Here is a 12,747-nt window from a genome sequence, read left to right on the forward strand (position 1 = left end):
ATCTCGATTACCGATTTATTTTATTTTAGGCAGGGGCCCATCAAAATCAAACCTAATAAAAAGTGAAGATATTTTTCACTTTTCCTTGTAAACATTTTGCAGATATTCCACCGCGACTTAAACAAATTTCCTCGTAATTCTTGTATTATTTCGGCGAGCTTTATGAAATGTGTATTTTTAGATAGCTTTTAATGCACAATTTCGAACTATAGGGGAATGTAGGCAGCCTTCGCACATTTTTTCGTGCTTCATATTCAGGATTTTTTTCCGACTAAACTGTAAAATGGGCAGCGAATTGCACTACACCAAAAATTTCTCTGATCTTTTAGGTTTCTATATGCATGCCTAGTTCACTATCACAGAACTGTTGGTTTTTCCTGGACAGGAAAATGAAAAAAAAAAATATGACGATTTGTGCGATTCTTGCCCCCGGGGGCAGCGTTCACACGATGAGGGGTTTGGGTTCGTCATTGCTTTTTTCTCGAAATAAATTTTATCTACAATTAAATATTATTTTCCGATTTTATACTGTATCCCCGTGAACCCGCGGAAACTATCACTGCACTAAAAGAAGATGTTTAAAACACCTTTTTCACATTTTCTGGAGCATTGTTTTTTCTTCCAAATGAATATCGAAAAATTGACTATGAACATGTTCATACGGTTCACACTGTCAATAACCGTCGTCTCATGGAGATGGGAAGGAGACTATACGCCTGTCGAAGAAGAAATGACCACGAATGTCTCACTGTGGCTTATGAGGCTTTAGTGAGGTTATGATTATCAAGCTGGAGTTGTCTGATGGATGTGCGAACGCTCACATATTCAGTGTTTGAAACCACACACAGTGTAGTACTTGCGAATTTCCCGCCACCGTGAAAATAATTTCCCTCTGATGCAAAAAAATTATTACGTGAATATCATCTCAAGTATAACTCTTCATCCACTATGTAAGTGATTTTTTTTTAGAAACGAGTTTAACTTTGAGAAATCAAAAGAAATGTGCGTCATCAAAATTACCCATTTTGGGCCAATTTTCTATTTGTGATCCTAGCACCTAGGAAAGAAGAGTTTGGCTGCCTATTTTTACAATGAAGATAAGGTTCATAAATACTTAACTTATGGCTAAGAAATGCGGAACCAACTCTTTGGAAATAAAGAGAAAATTCGTATCGTTCGAAAACTCACACGTGCGAAGCCTGCCTACATTCCCCTATCAGACTGATAAGTCAATTCTCTTTAGGAAAAAACTTGCCAATAGTCTTCAGTGCCTCTATTCAAAAACGTATGGAAAAATGAAATGTCGAAAGGCCCCTGATTTTAGGCTTATGTTGTAAATCTATTTCATTGTAGACCAATTAAAAAAAAACTTCTATCGGTATATTAGTTTCCGAGATATTGCAATTCGGCAAAAATTATAGAGAACTTTCTTAACGTTTTAACGAACGGTTTAAATACAAAATTTTATTTAATTTCACGAATTTGATTCAAGATAACTGAATGGCGTCCCCCAACTTCAGCTCTAAATTGAATTTGCATGCATTCAGTGTTAGCTCACGTTAAGATCGCAATTGAGGAATGAAGCGCGAGGCGCCATCTTTGACGCCATGTATCTCCGGCCAGGAATTTTTTTCAGACGAAAAAAAAAATAGGGGTATATTATTTTATCGTGTACTTTAACATATGTAAAATTCAAAAACATCTAAGACCATGACCCCTCGATTTGCGATTTTTTCGGTCGTTTTGAGATGGATTGGCCCCTTAAGTTTTCACCGTCTAATTTTTCGGTGACCCTAATTTTTTGGGCGCTCTAAATTTAAATATACTAATTTTTAAATATCATCACTGTGTTTTTCTTTCTAATTTCTTGGCACCTAGGAGCTCTAATTTTATAAGTACTTATTTTTAAAGCATCGTTATTTTATAGCGCTTTATTCTTATAGTGCCTCTAATTTTTTGGTAGCCTTATGACGACTCTTATATTTTCAAGCGCCCGTGACGCCTGTGACTTTTACCCCTTACAGCTTGGGCCAAGGGTCTTTGGAACCTAAGTTTGTCTTGATTGACTGGTACAAAATGCAGCTACAATAGACAATCCATTCTATGCCATAGGGCTTTACCTATTCAATTTGGAAAATTTTGTTTTTATTATCACTTAGAAGCGGCTTTACGACGTCCCGATGTTGAAAAAAGATGTGGAACTTTACGAGATCTTTCTAAAGCGCCCAAGATGATCAAATTCTAACGAGTATAGAACCACATGTGATCATTTTCTATCTATTTGTTTTTCTTTTTTTTTTTGAGCGAAAGCTCTAAGTCCTAGCTGTAACGTAACCCCTCGGAAGGACAGTTAGACATTTTTTTTAACGGCATTTATAAACTTCGTATATTACATGTTCGTATTTCACATTTTCCTATTCACAGTTTCCCATATATTCGTGATTAGAAAGGAGCAAAAAGGCAAAACACATTTCGCCAAAGTTTCAGCATAATTGAAGAACATGAGATTGTGTTAGGATTAAAGCAAATAAGGTGAAATTCTTAAGGATCTAATAAATTATTCAGCTCTTGTATACTATTTTGCGGCCAAAACATCAATTAATAAATTAAATCCTGTTCATAAAGAACATAAAATATGCACAGGTGCTTTTATAACAAGCATAATAAGCAGCACAATTGTAGATGCAGGACGCATGGCACTTAAGATGATTAGGGTAAATTCTCACACAACCACTGTATTTCAAATTAGGATCTAATATACTATTCATCCTCCTAACTTTGGTATATAGGGGAAACTGGGGCACCACAAAACACGGGGTAGTACCAAATACTAATTTTTATTTCTTAACTACTTGGACTATCTCAACCATTTCTTCAGTGGACAAGCATTCCTATAGTGCCTATAAATTCCTATAGGCCTTGTCCTTAGAAGTCGAATATCTGATTAAAAAACCGCAGTGTTTGGTGCTACCCCGTGTTTGGTGGTGCCCCAATTTCCCCTATTTGACTCATTTAAAGTACTTTTCTCTTGTACTCACGAATTAATTTTTTTTTTAATTATTGTCTAATTTTCAATTTTAAAAACCCCAGAAAATGGTAAAACTGTACTATAGCGATAAATGCTTATGTGAATAGGGTATAATGGGAATAATTGTATACAAAATAATTAAATGAATACAGAGTTTAATTAAAAAATCTTTTCCCATTTTTATTCTTTTTAATGATATTGATAATTTGCAATATACTGCAAAATATCATATAGTGATATTAAATTAAAAAAAATAATGAATTTAATAATGCTGGGAAATTCAGTTCATGTATATTGGCATCGTTTCTCTGCAAATTCAATACTTATTGAAAAATTTATTTTCCACTAAAAAAATATACATATGTTTTTTCAATTTAAAGTTGAGGACACTTAAAACATATCGAATAAATTTCACTTTATGAATTATGAAATTAAAATTACTTCATTTATTATTTCAATATTTGATTTTTGCTCATCATGCGATGCTATTTAAATATTTGCCATTATTTATCACTTTATACTCAAAAAACCATGTCCATATAGCCCATTTTCACAGAAAATTGAATTATTGTGTGTGTTTGAAAAATGACCTTTTATATATTATTTTGGACTAAATGATCTACACTCTTGTGCCATTATATCAATTAAATATTCATATTTGTGCCAAACTCGAGTGCTATCAAATGGATATTGCCTTCTATCCCCTATAGCCCAATACTCATTTATCCCTTGGGGAAACCCAAAAAATTATCGAAATAATTAATCAGACCATAAAATGTTATAAAGTACTACAAGTTTTCGCATTATTTGGCAACGATGAATTATCACGTTGACTGTGCCAATGTTCTCACCCCTCGATGTCCTGTTGAGTGTCCCCTCGCATTTTGCCATTAATGTCGCACTTTTCCCGAATACTTCCAGCAACAGCTTTACTACAGCGGCATACGGCAGCAATCAGAATGTATTCATCCGGCTGGATGCTGTGGGACGCCCGGCGAGCATCAACAGCGACTCATACGCAACTATCACCAGTCTCAATAAATTTCCACTGACGGAATCGAAGAAAAACTGTGAGTGTCTCCCTTGAGAGCAATTCACCCAATATGCAATATTTGAATTTAACCCACGATTCTTTTTTCTGCCAATTTTTTTTTGCACCCTCCTAAGGGCTCGGCAAACCATCATCACCATCACCATATGCAACTGCTCTTCTCGCCCTTCCGCAATCACAAGACATAGCCGAAACAATCTACTCCAAACCCGAATCTCTCTGTCCGTCTCGAGTCTCCTACTATGCATCTTCTCAATTGACTCAGGTGAGAAAAATCTGTGTACTCTGCAATTTACTAATTCGGTTCTAGGGGTTCCTATTGATTTGCATACTCAGAAGATTTCCTATTGACATTTTCTATTCCTTCTAAAGACATACTATATATGTTATTTACGGTCTAATAAGAACGTATCTTATCTCCAAAGAAGAGAAACTTACACAACGTTAATTCAAAGATCAAATCGATTTAGAATGTTTAATTTTGCGGTACAATTCGCTTTTATAATTCATATTTCTATATTATCAATTAGTTTACACAATCAAAACGGGATAGAGAAAATACAATCCATCTATATTCAAGAGAGTATTTCGAAAAGCACAATTATATGTTTGTTCAAACCACAATAATTAAAATTTTGTTGATGCTATAAATATAAACCACAAAATCTACAATTTTAATCATTTAAATTAAAAAATAATGAAATGGAATAGTGTCCCATATTATTGCAATTGAGATTTATAGACCTATAATATTATTTATTTTTATTTAATATTAGCGATGGAGTTTTCAGTTCCATGCCCCGATGGAATCACGTTCAGTAAAGCTATCTTTTGATGGAATTAAAACATCTTTAATAGAAAAGTCGATGACTTAAAGGGGATTCGATCCCAGGACGCTTGCATTATAGCGAGTGTGATCTATCATTTAACTTAGGATAAGTGTGCGTGCCAAATTCCGGCCGGCTTGCAATTCCGGCCACTTTTTTTGTTCCTCGAATTTCGATGAATTTTTAGTTTTTACATATTCTAGAGATTATACAATGCAAAAAATAACAAAAATGTCGCTTCGACAAATGAGATAATGTGAAAAAACACAGGAAAAATTCTGGGAAGGCAAGAAACTATAAGAATGAAGGTGGCCGAAATAGGCTACCAAAGCTGTGTCTACATTTTTATTCATTTTAAAATGGAATAAGAATGATTTGAGTGAAAATGAAGACGATAAACTGCCTATAAGGTTCCAAAAAACACTCCTTAAGAAGAAGGAATAAAAAAATTCAATTTGTATTAAAAATATTACATTTCAAACTTGAGACTTTGGCGCTTGCATGCAACTATGCCGAAATTTGGCACAGTTACCCTATAGCATTTTTTCGTAGATTAATCCAGATTTTTCGCAATTTCAAATTAAATTTTTAGTTTATCATTAGTTTGCTCAATTAAAAAAACAAAACATTTTTTGGTTTATAATTATTTTAAAGACTCTCACGACCATATTAAAATAACTCTAGGAAGATTGATATTTCTTTTTCAACTCACTTATTTTGTGACTTTGCCATTCTAACACACAATTCAATAAATTCGAAGGCTAAATTTTATGCAAGATTTGCAATAGTGCATTGCTACTTATTGAATAAAGTTATAATTTTAAATTTAAAGATCTTTAGAATTTGGAAGCTTTGGAATTTATAATATGGTTAGGGGAGATCGAGGTATAATTAGACAGCAAATAAAATTTTTCATTGTCTGTAATTTGTAAAAACTTTTTTTGCCTTGGGTTGATAAATATTTAAGTAAATAGGAAGGGAAGTATTTACTTCAAATAAATAGTAGGGGAGACTGGGGTAAAAAGTCACATAACGGATATTTTGTTTTTTTACAAGCTCGCCGAGCGCTCCAGAAATTTCTAATTAGTACAATTTTATAGGAAATTTACCGCTTTACAATTTTGTGAAAGTCGTTTTCGATTATTTTGTAAGGAAGTACATTTATCGAGCCGTTTGACCATTCTCAAAAATGCTGGGGCAAATAGTACCAGGCATAGGGTATTATCATATTTTGATTCGCTTTACTACGGGCTTCCTTAAATTTATGAAAATACCTAGATGACATATCCTCTACTTATTCCAACTCTTTTATAAAACACCGTTTTTTTCTATCTGAACGAAAAAAGCACTTTTCAAGCTGTTTTAGAAAAAAAACAAGAGACGCTAATCGTTTGACCAATGCAAAAAAACAAGTGGCGACACATAGGATTGACGTTTCTTTTCTCTGTGAGAGATCATAAATTGTATCGGTTTTTCTTACTTTTTTTACATACCTTTTGTTACTTGGTTACCCCAAGTGGTCATTTTTAATAAAAAGATTTCTGGAGAAAAGAATCGTTGTAAAATTCTAAAATAGATAGCGATTTCATATTCAAAGAATCTAAATCATTTAGGAAATAATCACCAGTGCATCAATTTTGGAAAATAAGTAGGTAATAATTGATATCTTCTGCAAGGAAAATATTTCAAAAATAGTGCTAAAAATTTCGATATTTTTTATTTTCTAAATTCCTTGTTCGAATTTTAAGAAACTTATGACATTGAAGAAAGTCTACGGAGGCTATCTATGGAAAAAAATGCAAGCCGCTGTCTTATTTATCTTGGAAGATATTGAATTTTGAAAATTTCAATTTGTGACTTTTTGCCCCAGTCTCCCCTAGTTTTCTCAATATTCCTTCTCGGGCAAACTATGACATCCCACTGTTTAATTCAATCCGTAGCTAATTCTGCCCCGGTCTCCCATAAAGGCAAAAAAAAGAAACGATTATTGAACTTAAATGAGAACATTAATCTTCATTAATTCTCAAAACAGTTTTATGTTAGGTCATTTTGAGATTTTAATAAATCAAATTTTTAAAATAAATACTTTTTATTTATTTATGAGGCTAAATACAGGAAGGCTTTCAGGTTTCGTACTCACTCTGGCTTCGAACACTTTATATTTATCTCATATTGTTTAATGTATTTGACCTAATATTTTCAGGAAATGTATCAGGTATCGAAATACATTGCCATATATATAGGTCAGATTCCTTAAAAGAATATGGAAAAAATATAAAATATTCGAAACCAAAGTTTGTGCGAAGCCTAAAAGCCTTCCCCTACTCGTCCTCAAGATTTAAGCATTGCTTTAAACCGCTTTAACTGTTGGTTAAAATCAAAATAGAAAAAAAAAGTTTTGTTTTCTTTAAATATGAGAAAAATTAGGGGTACATTAATGACTTGAAATATTTGAAAAGTTTTGCTTTGGGAAATTAAGAAGTGATATTCTTCAAATATAATATTAAACTATTTTCAGTTCGTTTTCTTTTCGCAGAAGAATAATAAAACAAAATTAAGGTGTGTGACAGTGCCCCACCTTTCACTACAGTGATAAATTGCTTTACAACCGAATATTCCTTTTGAAAACTCTATCCCATCTTTAGCAAATTTTAAGAATCATTAAGAAATTCTCCAAAAGTGATGGAAAGCCTTTTGCAAATTTACTTCTTAATTACGTTATCCTCGTCCCTTTCAATCTGATCTCATTAATGTAAACGCACCCTAAACGTTACACAGTTTTTTTTGTTAATTAAGTTTACTTGTAATTATAAATCAAGTTTTATTCTTTTCAATATTAATTACAATAGAATCTTGAACATACGTTTCTATAAGAAGAAAAGAAATAAAATTGACACAATAATTTTATTCAAATTCGTGTCGCAGCCTTTCAACAAGAGAATTAAGGAGTGGCACGAAAGAGCACATTTTGAATTTAATTTGGGACAGAAATTTCTGCGATATGGAAAATTCCACTATGTTACAAATTTATTAATCCAAGTCAATTTTACACCTGACCAAATAATTCTCTGTGGTTTTTCCCCAAACCCAATTCACGGCATATCGCGTGACAGATTTGCAGCCTGTCGACGCCGCGAAGTTTTCATAGTAATGTGTTCGACCCAAAGGACAAACTCCGCCGAGTTGCCGTGCCCCAGGGAACTATCCAGTGCCGGGATGTCATCCAGGAGGGTACATATGGGCGTATCTACAGTGGACTCCTCCAGAATGCATTGACTGGAGAGGCACATGAAGTACTCGTAAAGACTGTTGTAGGTGAGTAACCATTAGGGGACAAACTCCCGAAATAAAGAGACAATTTCAAATAATGAAGTGCAGAAGAATCGATTTTCGGGTCAATGTGTATTTGAACAAGTACGATTTTTAGGGGAAATCCTCCCCCTGTCTTTTCCCATATCACATTTCATTTCGCAATCAGCAGGGATTCAAGGGATGTCGATGGAGTTTTCCGATGAATAATGGACTATCTCTCATCAAAGGTTTTTCGTTTTCCCTTTTTGCCCTGTATCAATTTATATTGTTAGTTATAATTATTAAAATATTTAAAAACTAAATTTTATAGCGCTCTTGCGTTTGAGGTTGGTGTATTTAATATTGATCAGATTTTAATTTAATATGGAAGTGCTTTGGAAATGAAATAATTAAAAGGCACATTATAGTTAATAGACTAATCCCATCTAAATGCACCGCAAAACAACGATGACTAATTAATGTTATAGTCAAACAATTAAACTGTTGCGTATAATTACACAAACACAAACTTTATTTTCTAGTTATTTTATGAGCTAATTTATAATAGGAACATGGTTAACCAATAGCATATGTTTTTATACTATATGCCGAATATATAAATTATTTAGAAACGAATTAAAATACACGATGCTCAATCAAAACATAGAATTATTTAGATTTTATCAAATTAAAAATGTAATAGTACAAAATTAACTTAATATTAAAATATTTTGATGGTCTGACGCAAATGGAGTTCAGATTTATTAGGGAGCAGTGAGAGCAATATAGCCATTCGTATATTTTTTCAATTGCTAAGTAATTTCCAACATCTACCCTAAGAGCGTTGTATTGAACTCATTCGCAACTATAGCACTAGGAGAAAATGGGATACCACCGATACCACCGAGCACGGGGTAGCATCGACGAACACTGCGATTTTTTAATCAAGTATTAAACTTCAGAGGACAAGATGACCTATATGAATTTATAGGCACTACAGGGATGATTATCCACTGAAGATAAGTTTGAGATAGTAGTTTAGAAATTAAAATTAGTGTTCGGTGCTACCCCATGTTCTATGGTGCCCCAGTTTCCGCAAACTTTTATTAATATATACATATTATAATAATGAACCCTCATAATACTACCAAAACTATAGAATATTCTGCGTAAAATATTCTGAAAAAATATTATTATAATGAAATTGAAAATTTAAAATTATTCCCAAAAAACGTTTGGGTTTATTAGCTGTTTTCTGTCAGTGTAGAATGAATTATCAAATAATAGTAATACAAAATAAAAGCCAATTTAATATAGAATATGCAACCGAAAACCCCAAATTGGCAACCTACGTAGTTTTGGAGATATATGGTGAAATGTGTACGAAAACAGGGAAAAATTTACACTAAAATTGGTCGCATTTTTCAGAGATAATGTCACCCCCCTGCCCAAAACTATAATAGATTATTTTTGTTTTTTTTTTAATTGTGTTTCAAATGCAATTTTAGGAAGTATATTTTTAAAATTTCGGACTTATTTGACTCAAACGTTTGGCAAAACCTTTTTATTGAACATTTAAATTTTTTTTTAATGAAAATTGTTAATTATTGGCTACAGAAAACTGCCCCATGATCCTATATGAAACTGCCCCTTTTGTATACCATCAGGACTTAAAGCAAAATAAGCAGAATCTTAAATTTTAACTGCTCGAACTCCAAGAGAGAGCAGTTTCCACAATCCATTTGTTTTTCAAATTCTCATCATCCTGGCTGCTAAACGGTAAGAGATATTGATTTCCAGTCTTTCAGTGACTCCCCGAAGAGCAAGCCGAAGAGTCAACATTCTTAAGCGAGCTAACTTACCCAAATAACCCCCCCCCCCCGTTCACAACCTCCCAAAGTATGATTTGTTGACTTATATCAAAATTGGCCCAATCGATTGCAATGATTTTCGGATATGTATTGTAGTTAACCCAGCTGAACATTAAAACATCGATACCTGTCACAGCTTAATTCGCCATCTTGGATTATTCTTGGTGAAAGTTCAAATTTCAACAGATTTTGGACAAATTTAGAATTTTATTTCTAATAATAAATATTTTATTATAATCACGAAACTGCTAGTAAATTATTAGAATTATGTTAATTTGATAGATAACTGCATTGGGTCAGATATTGATGAAAATAAGGTATACTAAAAAAAACTGTTTTTTTTTTCAAGCGAGGAAGCGTTGTGAAATTAATAATTTATTTTAGAAACCTAAAGATTTTATCCCATTCTTTTCAAAAGGATAAGAATAACATGCAAACATGAAACTTCCCCTTCGTTAAACTACCGTACCCTTCCCTATGAAATTTAATCAAGTTACACTTCTTAAATTAGGTGTTACGTAAGATGCGTAGATCCAATCAGCTCGGAATTTGTTTTTTTCACAAAAAAAAACTCTGAATAAGAACAATTTCTATGGTACAAATAGGACAAGACCCTGAAATCAATAAAATTGTATCTCTTGACGAATTAAATGTTTCTCCTCATGAATGGGAAGTCCTAATCTTATATTATGTTAAACAATCATTTAACTTTGGGAAAATTTATAAGTACTTCCATGTTCATTTCTTCACAATTGCAAGCCCCTTCCTTTCGTAACCCTTCACTTCATAAAGATTGTGAAGTCCAATAAGAAAGTTTTACCAATTGTTCTCGACATAACTTTTTTCGCTCAATTCACACCTGATAGCATTTGTGATAGCGTCAGAATCACTTAAACTTTCTCGTTTTCATGATTTTCTTTTCAGCTTGGAAAAATCGTTTGAAATTTTTATTGATTGGCGACAAAAAATTCTTTTCCCCGCAGATGGTGCTTCTTTGACACAAGTTGCCTTTTTACTGACTGAAGGTTCTATTCTCATGGGCATTTCCCATTCAAACTTGCACAGTCCCATTGCGGCGTGCATGGAGTTGCCAGGACCACCTCAAATTGCCTACCCGTGGCCGTTAAATGGGAATCTCAAACTGTACGTATCGATCGGTGTTTTTTTTTCTTCGTCGTTTCAATTTGTGAGTAAATATTTTCACGATTTTCATAACTGCACTTCTCCCACCCTAGATATCTGCAGAATAGTAGGGAAAATTCAAATCCACCAAGCACGCATCAATTAGTAGAGTTTGGACTGCAAATCACAAGGGGATTGGCCCATCTACACTCTATGGGAATTCTCCATCGCGATGTTGCCACACGGAATTGTGTGTAAGTATCACTACAGTACTGATACTCGTACACAAAGTGACACCATAACCTCAATTTTTAACCTAACTTAATTTTCAGCATTGACGGAGATATGAATGTGAAAATCTGCGATAGTGGTTTGTCCCGAGATCTATTCCCAGATGATTATCATTGCTTAGGTGACAATGAAAATCGACCTGTGAGGTGGTTAGCTCTGGAGACACTCCAGAAGAAGCTCTTCGTAATATCCAGTGATATTTGGAGTTTAGGGGTTCTTATGTGGGAACTTACAACTCTTGCAGCAATGCCATATGAGGTTTGTTTGTACAGTTTTCTTCTAACCTATATACTTTATCTTAATGGCCTCTAGACATTGAGAGCAATTTTTGTCAATAACTATTTTTTTTATAAGGAAATCTCCTACAGTGTTGTAGGTGGAAACGCCAAAATTCTGTCAAAAATTGAATTTTTGATGAAAATTAGTCCCAAAGTGTAGAGGTCTTAACGTATAAAGAACTTTAATATTTAAAAAAAAATAAAATTACCTGAATATTATTTTATATATACAGTAGACTCTTCGTTATCCGGCTGACTGGGGGACAAAATGACATTTAGGTTTTTTGAATGATCAACGGTTTTTCTATTTTGTGCAGTGTGAATTTATTTTCTGTCTGACAAAGAAAAAGAGAATTTTCTTCATGGTGTGCTTATGTTTCATTTTTTATCACAATTATGTATTAAAAACTTCGATATAATGTTAATAATACTTTAATTCACTCTGGACAAAGTTCATGTTTAGTGAAAATAATTTTGAACATATCAACCGCCAGTGTTTGGCAGCTGTCACCCGGATAACGAAGTGCCGGATAACGAAGAGTTGAGTGTACTTCCATTTATCTCTCACTGAGAGAAATCCGAAAAAGGTAAAATAACATCCGGAAATGTTAATTTTACCCTTCATTATTGATCCAAAATCGGTGTAAATATTACCCTTTTCTTATGTATTAGGGGTTAAAATTACTCATTTTCATGTTAATTTTACCCCTAAAAAGATGTAAAATTAACATTAAAAAATGGTTATATATTTTTACACCTAAAAAGTGTTAAAGTTCTGAGGAAAAAAAGTTAATCGCACCCTCTTTTTTTCTCAGTGAAAATAGATAAAATTGCGAAAATAATTGATTATATTCAGAAAGTTTTGAGCTTTTTGTTTCACATGAAGTTTGAACATGTTATTGAAAGTTATATGTTTAGCGTAAACTTACTACACTAATCTATCTCTCGCTTAATCCTCTGATGTACACAGGTTGTATGATAATAAAAA

General features: G+C 33.1%; 1 protein-coding gene across 1 annotated transcript in view; it reads left to right on the forward strand.

The window, feature by feature from the left end:
- Nucleotides 1–12,747, forward strand: part of LOC129801253 (tyrosine-protein kinase Drl) — a 36,228-nt gene that overhangs the window by 20,405 nt on the left and 3,076 nt on the right. Inside the window, exons 5-10 of the mRNA XM_055846137.1 lie at nucleotides 3,950–4,098; nucleotides 4,196–4,344; nucleotides 8,020–8,221; nucleotides 11,052–11,211; nucleotides 11,304–11,444; nucleotides 11,523–11,739. Coding sequence (XP_055702112.1) covers nucleotides 3,950–4,098; nucleotides 4,196–4,344; nucleotides 8,020–8,221; nucleotides 11,052–11,211; nucleotides 11,304–11,444; nucleotides 11,523–11,739 — 1,018 coding nt within the window. The remainder of the gene's footprint in view (nucleotides 1–3,949; nucleotides 4,099–4,195; nucleotides 4,345–8,019; nucleotides 8,222–11,051; nucleotides 11,212–11,303; nucleotides 11,445–11,522; nucleotides 11,740–12,747) is intronic.

The sequence above is a fragment of the Phlebotomus papatasi genome, chromosome 2 (assembly GCF_024763615.1).
Source record: "Phlebotomus papatasi isolate M1 chromosome 2, Ppap_2.1, whole genome shotgun sequence".
In the NCBI taxonomy this organism is placed as follows: domain Eukaryota; kingdom Metazoa; phylum Arthropoda; class Insecta; order Diptera; family Psychodidae; genus Phlebotomus; species Phlebotomus papatasi.